Source organism: Lepidochelys kempii, chromosome 25 (genome assembly GCF_965140265.1).
Source record: "Lepidochelys kempii isolate rLepKem1 chromosome 25, rLepKem1.hap2, whole genome shotgun sequence".
Classification (NCBI taxonomy): Eukaryota; Metazoa; Chordata; order Testudines; family Cheloniidae; genus Lepidochelys; species Lepidochelys kempii.
In genome coordinates this window covers 2,215,209-2,235,813 of record NC_133280.1, presented here as the reverse complement: position 1 = coordinate 2,235,813, position 20,605 = coordinate 2,215,209, and the positions used below count along the sequence as shown (strand labels likewise).

At 53.8% G+C, this 20,605-nt stretch overlaps 1 protein-coding gene across 9 annotated transcripts in view; it reads left to right on the top strand.

Moving 5' to 3' along the window:
- The first annotated feature begins 1,320 nt into the window (after nucleotides 1-1,320).
- The window catches only part of MATK (megakaryocyte-associated tyrosine kinase), a 36,528-nt gene continuing 17,243 nt past the window's right edge, over nucleotides 1,321-20,605 (top strand). For 4 of the 9 annotated variants that reach the window (XM_073324020.1, XM_073324015.1, XM_073324019.1 and 1 more), the window contains exons 1-3: nucleotides 1,322-1,549; nucleotides 2,774-3,129; nucleotides 19,686-19,764. In XM_073324020.1, the coding sequence (XP_073180121.1) occupies nucleotides 19,756-19,764 (9 nt within the window). In that variant the 5' untranslated portion in view covers nucleotides 1,322-1,549; nucleotides 2,774-3,129; nucleotides 19,686-19,755. Of the gene's footprint in view, nucleotides 1,550-2,731; nucleotides 3,130-16,930; nucleotides 17,063-19,685; nucleotides 19,765-20,605 lie in introns of those variants that run through there. The other 5 variants (XM_073324018.1, XM_073324016.1, XM_073324013.1 and 2 more) reach the window with 4 other exon arrangements.

Below are 20,605 nucleotides of genomic sequence, written 5' to 3'. Positions count from 1 at the left end.
AGTGTGACCACATATGGAGTTAATCAGGCATAGCTAATCCACTTTAAATTCACAGCCTACCTTATTCCAGATTAATTTTTGTGTGCAAATAAATCCTTAGGGCCAGCTTTTTAAAGATAGTTAGACATTGCAGTGCTCACCCTCACTGATTTAGGAGATTAAATTTCATTTACAAATGTAATTTAGTCACTCAGGAGCCAAAATCTCATTGAAGCCAATGGGAGGCTTTTCACTGGCTGTAGTGGGAGATAGGTAAGGTCACAGAGTAGGGCTGCACAACTCTTTCTCTGATACGTCCTTTTCATTGGCTCCTTTGGGCCATAACTGCATGTACAGACTGGCTTGGGCATGTTAACATTTTCAAGCTTTCTCCATTCTGTGAGGCTTGGAGAATTTTTAAAAATTCACTCCCACAAAATACGCACTGGGGAATGCTCTGGTTCTCTTCTCCATGACCTTGGTCACCTTTCTCATAAATCCCCTCCTGCACAGATTTTGAAGCAGCTGTTCACCTACTGATGAGGGCATACCAGGCAAAGCTCCTGGTTCAGATGCTGGACAGGAGCTCTGGGTTCCATTCCCAGCACCTCGACTGACTTTCTGGGCAGCATTGGGCAAGTTGCTTAGTCTTTCTCTGCCTCAGTTTCCCACCCGTGAAAGGAGGATAATAGCTCTGCCTTTCTCCCCCACCTTTTGTCTACTCAGAGCAAGGACTATCTCTTGCTGCCTTAACACAATGCCCGGTGCAGTGGAGCCCTGAGCTCAATTGCAATTTCCTGATGCTGTTGCAACCACAGATAAGTGCTAAAGTCATTAAAGCTCCCGAGTAATGAATCCCGTGATGAACGAGAGTGGGGTGGCAGGGGTCTGAAGAGCATTGGCATGGTGGTGTCCAAGCCCTAACTAAATCCGAGGGTTTGGATGTATGTGGCATTGGCCTATTAACTGGAGTGTTTTGCTTCTTCTGAGATCTGGGAAACTGCTTCCTTACCCCTTTTCTTCACTGCAACTGTCTTGTAATGAAAAGGCTGCTAAAAACCTGCCCTACGCTTTCTCACGCAGTGGTAGCATGAATGTCGTATGTCAAACCAAACGCAAGCGCCTCTTTACGTTGCATTTGGTCCGTAAGTTACTTTAAAATCTATTTCCAGTTATTTTCACAGGAGCACGTCTCGAGCCAGAGTGGGGAATGTTCATTTCATTGCAGCCCATGCAAGGGTCTGTCTTTCTGCGGGATTTTGCCATCTCACGGCTCGCTGCTCTATGACAGGGAAGCAGCAGGGGCTAGCGGCGCAGCTGGTGAGGGTTGGTGCAGCTCTGCTGACTTCCGTGGAGTTCTGCCAATCCACAGGGTCTGCTCCAGGCATTGAACGGGAGCATCAACGGTCCAGTGACAACAGAAAGGGGAGGAGAGTTCGGGACCTGGCCCAGAGGGGGTTGCAAGTGCTGTAGGGTTATGGATAATGCATTGCCCTTCCACAGCTGGCTTCATCTAAGGGTCTGTCTGCACTTCGCAGTCTTTAATTGTGCCTGGTGGTGTGCCTAAGAGGTAGGTCACTATTTCACCCCATTTACAGATGGTGACATTGAGACACAAAGAATGGAAGGGGTCACCCAGCGCTGGGCCTGGGGCTGGGGCTGGAAGGGGTCACCCAGCGCTGGGCCTGGGGCTGGGGCTGGAAGGGGTCACCCAGCGCTGGGCCTGGGGCTGGGGCTGGGGCTGGAAGGGGTCACCCAGCACTGGGGCTGGGGCTGGAAGGGGTCACCCAGCACTGGGGCTGGGGCTGGGGCTGGAAGGGGTCACCCAGCACTGGGGCTGGGGCTGGGGCTGGAAGGGGTCACCCAGCGCTGGGCCTGGGGCTGGGGCTGGAAGGGGTCACCCAGCGCTGGGCCTGGGGCTGGGGCTGGAAGGGGTCACCCAGCGCTGGGGCTGGGGCTGGGGCTGGAAGGGGTCACCCAGCGCTGGGGCTGGGGCTGGGGCTGGAAGGGGTCACCCAGCGCTGGGGCTGGGGCTGGGGCTGGAAGGGGTCACCCAGCGCTGGGGCTGGGGCTGGAAGGGGTCACCCGGGGCTGGAAGGGGTCACCCAGCGCTGGGGCTGGGGCTGGAAGGGGTCACCCAGCGCTGGGGCTGGGGCTGGAAGGGGTCACCCAGCGCTGGGGCTGGGGCTGGGGCTGGAAGGGGTCACCCAGCGCTGGGGCTGGGGCTGGGGCTGGAAGGGGTCACCCAGCGCTGGGCCTGGGGCTGGGGCTGGAAGGGGTCACCCAGCGCTGGGCCTGGGGCTGGGGCTGGAAGGGGTCACCCAGCGCTGGGGCTGGGGCTGGGGCTGGGGCTGGGGCTGGAAGGGGTCACCCAGCGCTGGGCCTGGGGCTGGGGCTGGAAGGGGTCACCCAGCACTGGGGCTGGGGCTGGAAGGGGTCACCCAGCGCTGGGGCTGGGGCTGGGGCTGGGGCTGGAAGGGGTCACCCAGCGCTGGGGCTGGGGCTGGAAGGGGTCACCCAGGGCTGGGGCTGGGGCTGGGGCTGGAAGGGGTCACCCAGCGCTGGGGCTGGGGCTGGGGCTGGGGCTGGAAGGGGTCACCCAGCGCTGGGGCTGGGGCTGGGGCTGGAAGGGGTCACCCAGCGCTGGGCCTGGGGCTGGAACCCAAGAATCCCGTGGTCTGGCCACGCTTCCTTCCGAACCGTTGGAAATCTCCCCTGCCTCGCACTAATTCTCGCCCTGTCACCCGCGGAGCACAGAGGCCGGGCAGTTTGTGACTCACTCTCCTTCCACCAGCCGATCGCAAGCTCGCCCCGGGCGCCCGAAGGGCTGCGTGGTCCCGGACCCGCCCGCCGCCCGCGGGACTGGACTTGTGCTGCAAGGGGTCAAGGCAGCCCAGGGTGAAGCGCCGCCGGGGAGAGACTCCCCTCGGGCTCGAACTGGCCGCAGGCGAGCCGGCACGAGGACCTCGGGGGCTCGGCCTCCGCCGCCCAGCCCAGAAGCGAAACGAGGAACTAAAGCGGAGGCGAGCTCTCGCCGGACGCTTCGCCCCGCTCCGCCGTTTGAACTGGGACCCAGTCTCCAGAGTCCTGGGGCTCGAGCCTGGGCGTGGCTGGGGGCAACGTGGGGCTTCGCATGGGGGCTGCAGGGAGGTGAGTACAAAGCTCTGGCTGAAGCAACCGCTGCGGCTGGGTGAGGTGTTTCCCTTCTCCCCTGCAGGGGGGCAGCCGAAGACAAACGGGCCTGCAGCATTCAAGGGGCTGCGCTCAGGGGGATACACAGCAGGTCCCCGGGCTGGTAGGTGTAAGTGAGGGGCAGGCGGTCGGGGCATGTGGCCGGTTGGATATTTGATGCAGAGCTGCTCAGATGCCAGCTCTGCGGCCGCTGGGCCTGCGACCCCCGGGTTCCTTTAGCTCTGCAGAAGGAGCTGCTCCTTGGGGTGATGCTTGAGGCAGTACAAACCAGCCTGACTTCTGGATCCGAGGCAGGTTTCCAAAGCACTTGTGACAGTGGGAAGGGAGGGTGGGACCATGAGGCTTGGCCCAATCTCATGGAGTATGTCAGAGACTTTCAATTCCACAGGCTACAGCAATCAAACCCGGTTAAAGTGGGCTGGACCAGCTCAGGAGCTGGTGAAGGATTTCCCCATTACCCCTAGGTCAGACTGGGAGTGACTGAAGGTTGTGAGGAGCATCTGACAGGGTTGTAATCTGGATGGTTCTCCTTCAAACATTTGTCCATGTGGATTCTACTTCTGGGATGCACGAGTCCCAGCTGGGGGATCCACGTGAACAAAACATCTCAAAGAACCACACTTACTGTCAGGCCTTTCCCACTGCTCAGGAAAGGCAGGGAAACAAAATGACCAACTTTAACCCTCCCAATAAGCTGGGCACTGACTTCTGTGAATGAGCTTGATAGACCAGGCATTTGCATCATCAAACTACCACAGTTTGGCAGTGAACCCTTCTCTCAGCCTAGCAGTGGCTGCATCAAGCCCAGCTCACAAGATGCATTGGCTGGGTTGGGTGGGGAAACTTGCCATCCAGTTTGTTCTTCAGTACTTTGGATTCCCAGGGCTGATCAGCAGCCAGCTTTCTCCAGCAGGGTAGGCAAACGTGTGCTCCACAAGGAGCTCTGATATGGAGAAAACAGCCGCTGCTCAGCATCTGTTCTACCTATGTCATGGAGCGTTCAAAGTAGGGAATGGAGGAGACCTGTAAGGCCAGCTACTCTACCCCCTGCCAGTGCAGGACTGATCCCTAAGACAAAGCTCCTCTCCTGTGGTATCTAGAAGCCAGTACAAAGCATCCTTGTCAGCTCCCCATGTGCAACGCTTCAGCACTTTCTAAATGCTGTAGCAAGAGCTGCTGTTTGGCTTCTCTGCCTGCTGCCTCTGGTTCAGCAGAGAAACATTCAGCACTCAGCTCTCCGCGTACCTGCCCCAGGAAAGCATCTGAACAGAAGAGGGGGAAGGGATAATGGGATCCAATAGGCAGGTCCCATGGGACAGACTGGTTTGATAGATGCGATGAGCCTCATGGGTGGTTTGTGTGGCTCATTCAGTAGGCTTTGTTCCCGCCATGTCTTCATTCATCAGTTGGGACCGGGGTGAAAGTAACTTAAAGGACTTACTAGTATGCAGGGCTGCCGGGAGCCTGGGCAAGGTGTGTGGGGGGGGCATCTCTGGGCTCCTGGAAGGGGCGGGGCCTTGGGCAGAAGGGGCGGGGCTGGGGAGGGGCTCCCGCAGCCAGCCCTTCAGTGCTGCCCAGCCTGCGCCGCCTGGTGCTCTGGCGGCTATTTAAAGGGCCTGGAGTTCTGGCCGCTGTCATGGTAGTGGTAGCGGCTGGGAGCCCCAGGCCCTTTGAAATCGCCAGGCCCCTGGGCAGCTGCCCCTTTTGCCCCCCATCCCCTCAGTGGCCCTGCAGGTACGATCAGCTGCATACCGGCGGTCCCTTTCTTACCGGTACACCGTGTCCCCAGTACCGGTTTACTTTCACCTCTGCTTGTGACTGTGGTAACTGGCTCCCTTCCTTGACCCTGACTCTGGTTTAGTTTTAGTGGGGCAGGTGAATGGAAAAAACAATTGACTTAGAATCACAGAATCATAGAATATCAAGGTTGGAAGGGACCCCAGAAGGTCATCTAGTCCAACCCACTGCTCAAAGCAGGACCAATTCCCAGTTAAATCATCCCAGCCAGGGCTTTGTCAAGCCTGACCTTAAAAACCTCTAAGGAAGGAGATTCTACCACCTCCCTAGGTAACGCATTCCAGTGTTTCACCACCCTCTTAGTGAAAAAGTTTTTCCTAATATCCAATCTAAACCTTCCCCACTGCAACTTGAGACCATTACTCCTCGTTCTGTCATCTGCTACCATTGAGAACAGTCTAGAGCCATCCTCTTTGGAACCCCCTTTCAGGTAGTTGAAAGCAGCTATCAAATCCCCCCTCATTCTTCTCTTCTGCAGGCTAAACAATCCCAGCTCCCTCAGCCTCTCCTCATAACTCATGTGTTCCAGTCCCCTAATCATTTTTGTTGCCCTTTGCTGGACTCTCTCCAATTTATCCACATCCTTCTTGAAGTGTGGGGCCCAAAACTGGACACAGTACTCCAGATGAGGCCTCACCAATGTCGAATAGAGGGGAACGATCACGTCCCTCGATCTGCTCGCTATGCCCCTACTTATACATCCCAAAATGCCATTGGCCTTCTTGGCAACAAGGGCACACTGCTGACTCATATCCAGCTTCTCGTCCACTGTCACCCCTAGGTCCTTTTCCGCAGAACTGCTGCCTAGCCATTCGGTCCCTAGTCTGTAGCTGTGCATTGGGTTCTTCCGTCCTAAGTGCAGGACCCTGCACTTATCCTTATTGAACCTCATCAGATTTCTTTTGGCCCAATCCTCCAATTTGTCTAGGTCTTTCTGTATCCTATCCCTCCCCTCCAGCGTATCTACCACTCCTCCCAGTTTAGTATCATCCGCAAATTTGCTGAGAGTGCAATCCACACCATCCTCCAGATCATTTATGAAGATATTGAACAAAACCGGCCCCAGGACCGACCCTTGGGGCACTCCACTTGATACCGGCTGCCAACTAGATATGGAGCCATTGATCACTACCCGTTGAGCCCGACAATCTAGCCAGCTTTCTACCCACCTTGTAGTGCATTCATCCAGCCCATACTTCCTTAACTTGCTGACAAGAATACTGTGGGAGACCGTGTCAAAAGCTTTGCTAAAGTCAAGAAACAATACATCCACTGCTTTCCCTTCATCCACAGAACCAGTAATCTCATCATAAAAGGCAATTAGATTAGTCAGGCATGACCTTCCCTTGGTGAATCCATGCTGGCTGTTCTTGATCACTTTCCTCTCATGCAAGTGCTTCAGGATTGATTCTTTGAGGACCTGCTCCATGATTTTTCCAGGGACTGAGGTGAGGCTGACTGGCCTGTAGTTCCCAGGATCCTCCTTCTTCCCTTTTTTAAAGATTGGCACTACATTAGCCTTTTTCCAGTCATCCGGGACTTCCCCGGTTCGCCACGAGTTTTCAAAGATAATGGCCAATGGCTCTGCAATCACAGCCGCCAATTCCTTCAGCACTCTCGGATGCAACTTGTCCGGCCCCATGAACTTGCTTGCTCCTGAAGGCCTGTGAATGAAAGAACATCAGAAGAACATAAGAACGGCCATATTGGGTCAGATCAATGGTCCATCTAGCCCAATATCCTGTCTTCTGCTAATGGCTGGTGCCAGATGCTTCAGAGGAAAGAAATTGTGAGGATCTGGGCATAAGTGACATGCCCAAGTCACCCAGAGTGTCTGTAGCAGAACCAGGCATTGAACCCAGATCTCCTGGGTCCCACTCTGTGCTTTAATCACACAACCATCCTTCCCTCCTAGGGAGCATATGGCTTGGGAGGGGGGGCATAGTGTGGATGGGAAAACCCACAAGGAAGCCAGGCAGAGGTGGGGTGAGTGATTGGGGAGCAGTCCTGAAGTGGCATATGTCACAGACTCCAACTTTCTTGTGTCCAGGTGGGTGCTCCACCCCCACTCTGCCCCTTCCCCCAGGGCTCTGCCCTCGCCTGGGCTCTACCTGCCCCCGCTCCCCCCCCGAACCTCCTGCCCACCAAACAGCTGATCGGCGGGTGGCTGGCGGGTGCCGAGCACCCACTAGTTTTTTTCTCTGGGCGCTTCGGCCCCGAGCACGCACAGAGCTGGCGCCTCTGGCATATGTGCTAAGCTCTGCTGTGGGTGCAAATGGCTGTGCTTTGTTCACTCTTTGCCTCCCTGCACTGGATGGATTGGTCTCTGCTGCCCTGCCTTTGACTGGGTCCGGGGATGCTTTGGGAACAGCCACTGACTGTTACCTCAGCTGCCTGCTCCTCTTTGCAGCAGTGCTGATGGGTGTTTCCAGCTTGGCAGGCTCCGCTCCTATTGGAGCAGCGGGAGGCTTATAGGCCAGAGAGCCACGGGGGCTCCAATGAAGCCGTGGCATTTGGCAAGCACAGTTGTCCATGAAGATCTCAGAGACCCTGTCTCAAGTGAAGCTCTCTGCTACGTACCAAGCAACCTTCCATTTCCTCTCCTTCCCATTAGCCCACCAGGCTGCAGTTCTCCGACCTTACGGCAGATGCTGCCGGAGGGAAGGAGGGAAGGTTGATCCACTGAGAATGGTGGGTTACTGAGCTTTTCCCCTCTCCCTCTCGCTGCCCCAGCCAGAGGCTATTAGCAGCCACCTGCTGGCTCAGTGGCAGAGGTGACACAAGTTTGGAGCTATCCCAAGGGGCCACATCCCCAAATCCTCCCCTGCCCATGGCACTGCTATTAGCAGCCTCCGCAGAAGAGCCAACGGAGAGCTTTCTGTCTCTGCTCCCCGCCCTTCTGTTTCTGGGGCTCATCCAGTCTAGGGATTGCTTCATGCAGGAGCAGGTGTTCATTAATGGGGTGTAAAACAGGACTTGGCTCAGTGTCGACTGGCACTGTCATAGCTGCAGTGGTTAATTTGTGCCAGGGCTTGCCACGTCAGTTATGAATATAAAAAAATTGCTTGACACCTGGCACCTCTTTCCTTACAAATTAAGCCCTGCATAGTTGGCTCTGCGGCTGCTGGTCAGTTACAGTTACAGGCCTGCTCTGGACTCGGGAAAATGGTGTATTTTAACACTTGTTAAAATGCTAGTAAGAACAAGGCAGATGATGGTTTCAGGTTGTGTGAGCTGATCAAGATAAAACCTGGGCTCCTGTCTCAGATTTACCTTGACCAGCTAGCGTGTTTCAATTACAGCTGCCTAGTCTTCACTCGTACTTTAGCACCCAAGAGCTCACATGGGTTAAAGATGCACTTTTGTCCTGGCACGAGTGTGACCCATGTGTCTCAGGTCTTGTTAGTTAATGTGAGGTTTCAGAGTAACAGCCGTGTTAGTCTGTATTCGCAAAAAGAAAAGGAGGACTTGTGGCACCTTAGAGACTAACCAATTTATTTGAGCGCTGTAGCTCACGAAAGCTTATGCTCAAATAAATTGGTTAGTCTCTAAGGTGCCACAAGTCCTCCTGTTCTTTTTAGTTCATGTGGTTGAACACAAGGCGCTGCTTTCCCACTGCGGCTGGTCCCTCTCCCAGGCTCGGGTAGATTGGTGGAGCAGGGAGAAGCTGGCCCTGCTGTTGTTCATGCTGTCCTGGTTCTGGGGAGGAACAGGGATTCCCTCTCCACCTCCACCCACCTGGCGCTTTTCACAGGAACTTAAAGGCACTAAAATTACTAAGGAACGGACGGTAGCACCAAAGACAACCACACTGTTTCTTGGTCAAATGTTGTCTCGGAAATGAACAAATCGCCACCTGGTGCTTATTTTTAGCCTTGAAACATCTGCAGTTATCTCTTCCTGTTGCTTCTCATTTTATAGCAGGCAGCAAGGAAGTGCTAGTAGGGTCTGGTGCAATAAAGATTCCAATACTTGAGATTACAAAGAAAACCCACTCTGTTCTGCCCCTTGTGATGCCCAGAAACCACTGTGACTCACCCCCCAGAAGAGGAAGAGGATGGGCTGCTATCACCTCTTCTGCAGGAACATGTCTTTAAACAAACTAAAAAAGACCTCCAGCTTGCTCAGCTGATGAAATGCTGCTATTTTTATTCCCTACCCCCATGCAGCTCAGATGCGGGGAGGGTCGCTGCAGGAGTCTCATAGCCTGGCCTCCTGGAACCGAGAAAGGGTGGGTTTGTCACCTTAAGGTGCCAGTGTATTAATCCAGTGGGGGAAAGCAGGGCCTCATTGCTGTGTCCTGCACAGAATTGCTGATGCAGCTGCTGCCCCCCCTTCCAGATGTGCAGTGCTGGTTTGGGTTTGTACACGCCCAGGGGCTTTTCATAGGTGACCCGCAAAGGGAGACGACATTAGGATTGTGTTCCCCACCCTGCCCTTTTTGCTTCTTTATATAGCAGATCCAAAAGAGACAGAGAGAGAGAGAGTTTAGCAATATCAGAACTGTCTGGAGGTCTGTGCTGGAGGTCTCTTTGGAGAACTCCAGGAGGAAATGGAGCACATTCTCAGTCCATCATTAGAATGGTCGTGGGAAGCACTGAATCTCAGGCATTCGAGTTCAATCAGCGCTAACAGAAACAAAAAGGGTGAACAAAAATCACTTTCCCCCTCAGTCCGTCAGGCCATTTTGCTTCTTTGGAGTCTGTCAGTTCTCTAGTCATCCATCGGGTCTTCTTGAAAAAAAATGGCTGTGAATTTCTAACTTGAAAAGCTTTCAGCCCTTCTTTACAGGGCAGACAGAGATAAGCAGGGCACAAACCCAGTGTTCCTGGCACCCATGGCTAACTCAAGTCTCACAATAGTTGGTGTTATTCTTAAAGCCCCAGATGCTGGAGTCATGTGAATATATGGGAATCTCAGCTTTCTTTTTTCAAAAAAAGTAAGTTCCTAGCTCTTATGGCTGTGGAGAAAAGCTTGAAACCATGAAGTGAGTGCAAGTAAAAGGCTCAGAAACCAGAAGGTGAAGGGCAAGAACTTCCAATATATTATTTTTTAAAATGTCATGATTGTGGATATTTCTCTGCTTTGGTGGGGGGCTGGGAGTATTGCACTCCTGTCCTGCTGCTGCAGATGGTCCACTGCCAGGGTGGGGTTGGCAGTGCTCTCCAGAGCCAGGGGGTGCTGGAGTTAACAGCCCATTGAAATGCAAGAGGCAGTTCCTCCCTCTTGGAGTGATGGTCTCAGGCTCTCAGCAGACATCCCTACATCATGGCCTGAGTGTAAACCTTTTAAATCTTTTCTTCACTGCTCTGAGGGCTAGAAACTTACTTGTTTAAAGCTGACATTGTGATTTAATCACATGACTCCTGGAGCTGGAGCCATAGGTGCTGACCTAGTACCTTAATCCAGCCCCGCTTATGGTAGAATAAATCAGGAATAACTCCATGAAAGTCAAGGGAGTTACTCTGGGTTTACAAACAGGATATTTCTGTAGGCAGATACAGTGGCTGGAAGATGAAGCTAGACAAATTCAGGTTAGAAATAAGGTGCAAACTTTTAACAGTGAGGCTGATTAACCATTGGAACAACTTGCCAGGGTATGTGGTGGAGTCTTAAAATCAAAACTGGATGTGTTTTTCTAAAAGATACAGTCCAGCTCAACTACAAGATATGGGCTGGATACTGGACGCACCAGCGGCCATTCTCTGGTCTGTGTTATACAAGAGGTCATGGGATCACAATGGTCACATCTAGATTTTCCAGGCTGAGAGGAACTGTGGGGTCAGGCTGACCTCAGACGAAGCAGAAGGAGGGTGCCAGCACCACCCACGCTGACTTCCCCCCACTGCCCGGGTTCAGAGAAACAGCTGGCGTCAAGTCCTGACTCATTTTCTCCATATTGTAGTTCTGTGGCAGGGTGACGCCTCTTGCCCAGTAGCGATTTCCTCTTCTTTGGGCAGCAGGATCTTAGCTCATCTTGTGCCTCACGCTGAGCCTGGATGATCCCATTTAAAAAGAAATGACCTACCAAAACCATAGTATGGGTGTGTGAGTGTTCAGACAAATGGTGCATCCAGCTGCCTGGGACATGGGCCCAGCAAGGGCAGCTGGTTACAGCAGCTTCAGTCACAGCTCTGCCTGACCTGCTCTCCACTGGCCCGATCGGCCATGAATCTGGCTTGCATCCAAGCAAAAATCCCAGGAGTTTTTCTCTCTCTTGTGAGAGAGGCTCTGGTGTTGTTTGCCCCGAAAAGCCGGGAGAGGCCACCTACCAGAACCCTCCAAGGCACAAGAACAAGACCAGCAAACTCCAGCTGTGTCCCTGCTTTCAAGTCCAGGTGCCTGAAGCTTCCAGTGTTTAAACTCTGCCCCCACTCAACCTCCCCAGCTGCTTTTCTCTGTTTCTAGGCTGCTCTGACTGGCCCCAGACTATCTCCTTTAATCAGCCTCATCTGGCCTGCCGGGATTAAATCAGGGCAATTATTGCCTTTCTCTGCTGCTCTCTTGGTCATTACGGTAACTTTGCACAGCAGCAGACCAGGTGATGCTCCAGCCTTCCCTGCTGGCACTGCCAAGTGCCCCCGATGGTGCGTCTGTGTGCTGCCAACAGATGACGAGCTAGAAATTGGTCCATAGTGTTTAGCTCCACTGAAATGACTAGGAGAGCTTTGGAAAGGGACCGAGGGAAACTGCAATAGAGACTCAGCCTCCAAATTAGTACCCCAAAGTATTATTTATATTTCCGCAGCATTCAGATGCCCCAGCCAAGATCAATGTGGCATTGTTAGACATCACATATTTGCTTATTAAGAGACAGCCCCAGCCCCCCTGAAGTTACAGTCTAAATAGATAATTATCGCCATTGCATAGATGAGAAATCAGGGGGTAAGTGACTTTCCCAAGGTCAAAGAGGGCATTTGTGGCAGAGCCAGGATTTGACCCCAGATTTGACTAAATCCTACTTAGTACCTTAGCCACAAAGCTGTCTTGCCTTTAAAAGAGGGAAAGCTGCTGTGGAGGAAATATGAGACTCAAGAGCACTGGACTCATGGCACTGCTGTACTCTCTAAGGCAGGATTTAACTGTGGCCTACAGTGGTGAAAGGCCAGTGGCCTCAGCCCAGTGCACTGCGGCGCCCTCTCTCCTGCTGACTGGAGAGTGTGACAGAATGGCGAGGGGCAGAAAGAAGAGTTATTTACCCCTGCCCATCCCACAAGAACCAGGGGCCCCCCAATGAAATGAACGGGCAGCAGATTTAAGACACATCTGGGAAGGTGCTGGGTTACTCAGTGCACAGTCAACCTGTAGAACTTGTCGCCAGGGGATGTTGTGAAGGCCAAAGATGTAACTCGGTTTAAAAAAGAATTAGAAAGCTCCTGGAGATAAGTCCGTCAATGGCTATTAGCCACGTTGGTCAGGGACGCAACCCCTTGTTCTGGGTGTCCATAGCCTCTGGCTGGATGACGGGATGGATCACTTGAAATTGCCTGTTCCGTTCACTCCCCCAGAAGCAGCTGGCACTGGCTGCTGTGAGAGCCCGCGTACGGGGTTAGCTGGCCCATTGGTCTGGCCCATCATGGCCGTTCTTATGACATCTCAGAACTGGGAGTCAGGAGTTCTGGGTTCTATTCCCATCTCTGCTCCTGCCTGGCCACAGGACACTGCCAGACAGGGGTTATGCGTGCTGCCCTCCTTCCGGAAGGTGCCTTCAGATTTTCCCTACAGAAGGGGCCATAGTGACACAAAGTATTCTGAGTGCAATAGTGTCTTGCCAGTGGAGAGTGAGGTGAGTGCATCGGGCCCTGCTGTGAGGGGAAGACGGGGCCCAGTGGAGTGGTCAGCAGTCTAAGCACAGCTTCTCCTCAGTTCTGTCCCAGCTTAGCCAGTGACAGCGCCTCTAACACTAGACAAGTCATTCCCCTGCCCCACTGTGCCTCAATTTTCCCATCTGCAAAATGGAAACAATACTTACTTGTCCCCCTAAAGCAGATGGCAGAGTCTACCATAATCCCCTTGCTGGTTCTAAGGTGCATTCCCAGTGGGGAAGTTTGTATCTGGCTGGTGTTGATCACACAGATTCCTGGCAAGCACTCTGTACCGACGGCCCCGATCCCACGGCCATCACCTTGGGAGCTGGGTTGCCAGCTTTGCAGCATTCTGTGGGGTCAGATCTGGCTCTCTTTAGACTTCACTTGTTGGCAGCCAGGCAGCGAAGGAGGATTTACAATGAAACACACAGTGCCTGGCATGGGGCTCCAGGGTCGAGCAGCCCAGCACCGTCCAGCACGCCCTGCGGGGGGACCTCTGCGGGGGCAGAAGCTGTGGGGGAGAGAAGGGAGGGAGCCATTTAAGAGCCGTGCTAGACACGCGCCCTGCGGTGCGCTCTCCTAGATGGTAAGCGGGGCTCCTGGGGCTCCTGCTGCAGGCACCGGGGGGGGCAGGCACCGGGGGGGCCGGCTGGGGGTGCGCTCCCCTGGTGGGGCGTCCGTCCACCCCCGGCCTGCTGCCCTGCTCCTCTGGCTGCCGGGCGGCGCGGGTGCAGTCTCTGGCGTGCCCTGCTGCCGGCGGCCCCTGGAGAAAAGCCAGGGGAAGGGAGCCGCAGGCCAGGGGGTCTCAGCTCTCAAACGCGGCTGTCGCCACAGCTCCCTCTGGCCGCGATCAGGAGCAGTGGCGGGGCAGGGACGCATCAGCCAGCCCGGTAAGGTAACCCAGCGGCCGTGACTGGCACTGTCCCAGCCCCGAGCTCTCTCCCCGCCCCGCCCCCTATACACCCCCCCCTGTTCAGGGCAGGGGGCTGGGGTGACCCCACATACCTGGCCCACCCCCCTAACCCCCTGCCCTCACTCCTGCACCCCCGACAGCCCCAGCCCTGACTCCTGCAGCCCCTTCACGCACCCTCAGCCCCCTGACTTACCTGACTCCTGCACCCCCGCACTCACCCAGCCGCCCCACACCCCTGCCCTGACTCCTGCACTCCCCCATCCCCAGCCCCGCCCTGAGCACCAAACAGAAGTTGCCCCAGATAAGCGCTCTGCACCCCAACCCTCTGTCCCAGCCCTGAGCCCCTCCCACACTCTAACTCCTGGCCAGACCCCGAACCCAACCTCCAGCCTGCTCCTGCCCCCTGACTCCCTCCCAGACCCCACACCCCAACCCTGAGCCTCCTTCCACATCCTAACTCCTGGCCAAACCGAACACCCCAATGTTTTTTTTTAAGTGTTTCTATAAAGCGCTCTTATCCAAAGCACTTTACAATAGTTGGCTAATGGTATAAACAATAAGAAAAAGAGTACTTGTGGCACCTTAGAGACTAACCAATTTATTTGAGCATGAGCTTTCGTGAGCTACAGCTCACTTCCTCAGATGCATACCGTGGAAACTGCAGCAGACTTTATATATACACAGAGACCATGAAACAATACCTCCTCCCACCCCACTGTCCTGCTGGTAATAGCTTATCTAAAGTGATCATCAGGTTGGGCCATTTCCAGCACAAATCCAGGTTTTCTCACCCTCCACCCCCCCACACAAATTCACTCTCCTGCTGGTGATAGCCCATCCAAAGTGACAACTCTTTACACAATGTGCATGATAATCAAGTTGGGCCATTTCCTGCACAAATCCAGGTTCTCTCACCCCCTCACCCCCCTCCCAAAAACCACACACACAAACTCACTCTCCTGCTGGTAATAGCTCATCCAAACTGACCACTCTCCAAGTTTAAATCCAAGTTAAACCAGAACATCTGGGGGGGGGGGGTAGGAAAAAACAAGGGGAAATAGGCTACCTTGCATAATGACTTAGCCACTCCCAGTCTCTATTTAAGCCTAAATTAATAGTATCCAATTTGCAAATGAATTCCAATTCAGCAGTTTCTCGCTGGAGTCTGGATTTGAAGTTTTTTTGTTTTAAGATAGCGACCTTCATGTCTGTGATTGCGTGACCAGAGAGATTGAAGTGTTCTCCGACTGGTTTATGAATGTTATAATTCTTGACATCTGATTTGTGTCCATTTATTCTTTTACGTAGAGACTGTCCAGTTTGACCAATGTAAATGGCAGAGGGGCATTGCTGGCACATGATGGCATAGATCACATTGGTGGATGTGCAGGTGAACGAGCCTCTGATAGTGTGGCTGATGTTATTAGGCCCTGTGATGGTGTCCCCTGAATAGATGTGTGGGCACAATTGGCAACGGGCTTTGTTGCAAGGATAAGTTCCTGGGTTAGTGGTTCTGTTGTGTGGTATGTGGTTGTTGGTGAGTATTTGCTTCAGGTTGCGGGGCTGTCTGTAGGCAAGGACTGGCCTGTCTCCCAAGATTTGTGAGAGTGTTGGGTCATCCTTTAGGATAGGTTGTAGATCCTTAATAATGCGTTGGAGAGGTTTTAGTTGGGTGCTGAAGGTGACGGCTAGTGGCGTTCTGTTATTTTCTTTGTTAGGCCTGTCCTGTAGTAGGTAACTTCTGGGAACTCTTCTGGCTCTATCAATCTGTTTCTTTACTTCCGCAGGTGGGTATTGTAGTTGTAAGAAAGCTTGACAGAGATCTTGTAGGTGTTTGTCTCTGTCTGAGGGGTTGGAGGAAATGCGGTTGTATCGCAGAGCTTGGCTGTAGACGATGGATCGTGTGGTGTGGTCAGGGTGAAAGCTGGAGGCATGCAGGTAGGAATAGCGGTCAGTAGGTTTCCGGTATAGCGTGGTGTTTATGTGACCATTGTTTATTAGCACTGTAGTGTCCAGGAAGTGGATCTCTTGTGCGGACTGGACCAGGCTGAGGTTGGTGGTGGGATGGAAATTGTTGAAATCATGGTGGAATTCCTCAAGGGCTTCTTTTCTGGACCCATGGAAAAGACCTCCAGCTTTCACCTTATCCTTATCCCACCTTATCCTTAACTTATCCTTGCAACAAAGCCCGTTGCCAATTGTGCCCACACATCTATTCAGGGGACACCATCACAGGGCCTAATAACATCAGCCACACTATCAGAGGCTCGTTCACCTGCACATCCACCAATGTGATCTATGCCATCATGTGCCAGCAATGCCCCTCTGCCATTTACATTGGTCAAACTGGACAGTCTCTACGTAAAAGAATAAATGGACACAAATCAGATGTCAAGAATTATAACATTCATAAACCAGTCGGAGAACACTTCAATCTCTCTGGTCACGCAATCACAGACATGAAGGTCGCTATCTTAAAACTTCAAATCCAGACTCCAGCGAGAAACTGCTGAATTGGAATTCATTTGCAAATTGGATACTATTAATTTAGGCTTAAATAGAGACTGGGAGTGGCTAAGTCATTATGCAAGGTAGCCTATTTCCCCTTGTTTTTTCCTACCCCCCCCAGATGTTCTGGTTTAACTTGGATTTAAACTTGGAGAGCGGTCAGTTTGGATGAGCTATCACCAGCAGGAGAGTGAGTTTGTGTGTGTACGGGGGGGGGGGGGGGTGAGAAAACCTGGATTTGTGCTGGAAATGGCCCACCTTGATTATCATGCACATTGTAGGGAGAGTGGTCACTTTGGATGAGCTATTACCAGCAGGATAGTGAGTTTGTGTGTGTGGTTTTTGGGAGGGCGGTGAGGGGGTGAGAGAACCTGGATTTGTGCAGGAAATGGCCCAACTTGATTACCATGCACATTGTGTAAAGAGTTGTCACTTTGGATGGGCTGTCACCAGCAGGAGAGTGAGTTTGTGTTTGGGGGGGTGGAGGGTGAGAAAACCTGGATTTGTGCTGGAAATGGCCCAACCTGATGATCACTTTAGATAAGCTATTACCAGCAGGACAGTGGGGTGGGAGGAGGTATTGTTTCATGGTCTCTGTGTGTATATAAAGTCTGCTGCAGTTTCCACGGTATGCATCTGATGAAGTGAGCTGTAGCTCAGGAAAGCTCATGCTCTAATAAATTGGTTAGTCTCTAAGATGCCACAAGTCCTCCTTTTCATTCTGCGAATACAGACTCACACGGCTGCGACTCTGAAACCTGTCGGTATAAACAATGTTTGGAAAGTTCATTAAGTGATCTGCAAAGACCCTTCGCGATTTTCAAGTGGTCTGTGAAAAAAAATTTCGACTACAAAACCAATCCAGGTACCTCACTTCATTTTCATTTACTTCCTATTACTTATAATATAGGAGGAAGAAAAAAAGAATGAAAAACAGGGATGGGGAGATAAGAGAGAATGTCTTTTTCTTGGCTTGGTCCTGAGGGAGGACCCCAAAAATGAAGCCGAGCCCAGGGCCCCACTAACTCTAAATCTGCCACTGCCAGGCAGCCTAAGGGCTTGTGCCCCTGGCTCTGGAGCGAGGCGACCAGTGTGTGTAGAGAAGGTGTATTTGTAGCTTCAGGGGTGTGAAGCAGAAAGTTAGAATCATAGACTACCAGGGCTGGAAGGGACCTCAGGAGGTTCTAGTCCAGCCCCTGCCCAGAGCAGGACCGACCCCCAACTAAACCATCCCAGCCAGGGCTTTGTCAAGCCTGACCTTCAAAAAGTTGCTGTGAAACCACATTTTCCGCTCTGGGGCTTCCCATCTCTCAGGGTCCTAGAGCCCGGGCTCCAGGCTGAGCCCAGAGCAGTGAAATGGCCCCTCAGCCCAAACCCCGCAAGCCTGAGTTGGCTGGCATGAGCCAGTCGCGGGTGCCTAATTGCTGTGTAGACAGACTCGTAGGTCCCTCTGTGGCCGCACTGCTGACAGCTCTCAGCAAAGCCCTGGGTGCCTGCGGCCAGTTACAGAAGGAAAGGGTTTCTTGAAAGGAAAAAATATTGCTCATTCTGTTTCCAGGAAAAAGTTCCTTGGCTTGGTCTGACCTGGGAAGGGGAAGCGTAAGAGATGTGCAGGGGGCTCCACACCCTCCTCCCATGCACAGAACTGACCTGCCCAGAAAGGAGAAAAGGGAAGAAGAGTGTGTGAGCCCAGCTGGGGCCAGGGCCAACAGCTGTGGGGCCATTTTTGTTTTTCTTCTTAAGTTCCTAAAAGTCCATGCGACAGGGTTTCAGCCGGCCACCTACAGTGATCCCCACCCCCGCATACACCCGCATACAGTGCATGCTGGGCTGTCTGTGGGATTTTTTATCTCCTTCCTCTGAAGCCTCAGGGAGGGCCAGGGCTGGGCTGGGTCACTGGACAGGGAGGTCCAGGGCTCTGAGGTGGCACTGGATGGGGAGGGCCAGGGCTGGGCTGGGTCACTGGATGGGGTGGACCAGGGCTCTGAAGTGGCACTGCACAGGAGGTCCAGGGCTCTGAGATGGCACTGGATGGGGAGGGCCAGGGCTGGGCTGGGTCACTGGATGGGGAGGACCAGGGCTCTGAGATGGCACTGGATGGGGAGGGCCAGGGCTGGGCTGGGGCACTGGATGGGGAGGACCAGGGCTCTGAGATGGCACTGGATGGGGAGGGCCAGGGCTGGGTTGGGTCACTGGACGGGGAGGGCCAGGGCTGGGTTGGGTCACTGGACAGGGAGGGCCAGGGCTCTGAGGTGACACTGGATGTTCTCTCTAGCTAGGTGCTTGGCTGGCTGGCCCTTGCTCCCATGCCCAGGGACTGACGCATCGCCCACTGTGGGTCAGGGAGGAATTTTGCCCCAGGTCAGGCTGGCGGTGACCCAGGGGGCGGGGTTCGCCCGCCTCTGCAGTGTGGGGGTGCGGGTCACTTGCCAGGGTTCTCTGGGTACCTCTCACTTACTCATTTCCCTGCCATTGCGGGGCCTCGGGCACTGGGGCCCCTTGGCCCGTCCTGTTCTCTGCCTGTGGCACGGCGAGGTTTAGTCTCCTGTGAGCCGTAATACCGTGGTCTCATGTCGGTTGTTGGGTCAGTATGCAGGGGCTGGGTGGGAGTGGGGGCTTGTGATCTCCAGGAAGTCAGGCTGGATGGTCTGGGGATCCCTTCTGCCCTTAAACTCTAGGACCTAGTGGTTAGAGCAGGGCAGGGGAGTCCTGGCTCGTCACTTCTAGTCCAGGCTGTAGGAAAGCATGTGATCTAGTGGGGACAGCAGAGGGACCAGGGCGTCAGGACTTCTGGGTCCTAGTCCTGGTTCTGCCACTGACTTGCTGGATGGCCTTGGGCAAGACAGCTTGGGGGGTGGGGGGGCTTCTCCCAAGTGCTCCCAGCTGGCCTCAGGGAGTACCCGCCCACCCAGTGCCTTCAGTGGGAGCAGAGATGGGCCAGAGCCGAGCACCTGAGAATCCCACCCTTCTATTGTTTCTATGTGCAAAGCCGGGCTGCCATCTTGGGGAGGCTGGACCACCTCACCAGGCTCATGTTAGACCATGTGACCATTTGTGACACTATCAGCTTCTTGCTACAACCTTGCCTAGATCCCCTGGCGCTGGGTCAGACGCTGGCTCACGGTGGTCACCACAAACACCTTCAGCTCAGACCCGCCAGGTGAGAACACACCCATTCAGACTCACATTCACAAGCAGTTGTGGTGCTGAGAGGGGAAAACGCCTTTCTAATAATGAGTGATATGTAATCGCTCACGTCGACACCTCGAAAGATCCCAAAGCTCTTCACAACTGCGCAACATATAGTGGGAATCACTCTACCCCAGGTTAAAGGCAGCTGCTTCTGGGGTGGAGTGCAGCAGCTGTTCTAATGTTTGCTTGACAGTTTCTCTTTAAACAAGAAAACCCCAACAGAGTGGAGGCAGTGTTGGCCCTGCGGTCCTTCCTTCTCTGCAGCCCAGAGACCAATGGCTGTTTCCTTCTCCCAGGTGATTGCTGCATTTCCTCAGAGACAGGACTCCCCAGTGCAGCTGTGGATGTGCTGATGAGCCAGGCAGCATGTCAACAGTAAGTAGTGCAGGCTGTTCCAGCCCTCGCAAGGCTCCTGGCAGCACAAAAACCTGGAGCGTGGCTGACTTTCACTTTCCTGGAGGGCTGATTTTCAGACCCAGGTGCCTGTAGGACACATGAGCCCATGCAAATGGGCAGCGTGAGGGTACCGCAGCCTGGGGAACACAGCCTCAGAGGGGTGCAGATTGTGCAGGCCCCAATCGTCAAGAAGGGGTCACTGAATGTGACACCCTAAAGTGAAATCCCGCTAACTTCCTCCCCCCAGGTACTCGCAGGTCTCCCCTCCTCTCCTTCACCCACTCACTGCCCTTGGGCTGGGCTGTATCCTGGGACCATCTCCAAATGCATGGGTAGCTAAACCCCTCCACCCCTCCTTTATGAAATTCCCAGTGCCAGGATCTGATTTATTCCCTCGAGCTCCCAGGTATAAACCAGCCGCTACCTGCCTGGCGCCAGCAAGGAAGAACCTTCCACCATGGGCAGACAATTGGCTCCTTGTCCCTTAATGGGGCTACGCACCCCTTCTCCTGCAGCAGCTGGCACTGGGGGAGATGATTCCATCTGGCATGACACTGCTTGTCTTCCTAGCTAACCTACAGCACCCGCACGCCCCTCTGCCATTGCCTAGTTGGCACCTGTTTGCCTGGCAATGCCTGGCATTGTGTCATACCAGCTTGGCCATTGATCAGCTGTGGAGCATCCCATACCCCTTGCAGCTCAGGTGGGGAGTACCCCAAATTCACAGCATGGCGGTGACCGTCTCACCCTTGCAGTCCTGCAGGGGTTCAGCCAGTCCTTAGCGCGTGTCCTTTACACAGACCTGGAGGGGTGACAGTTT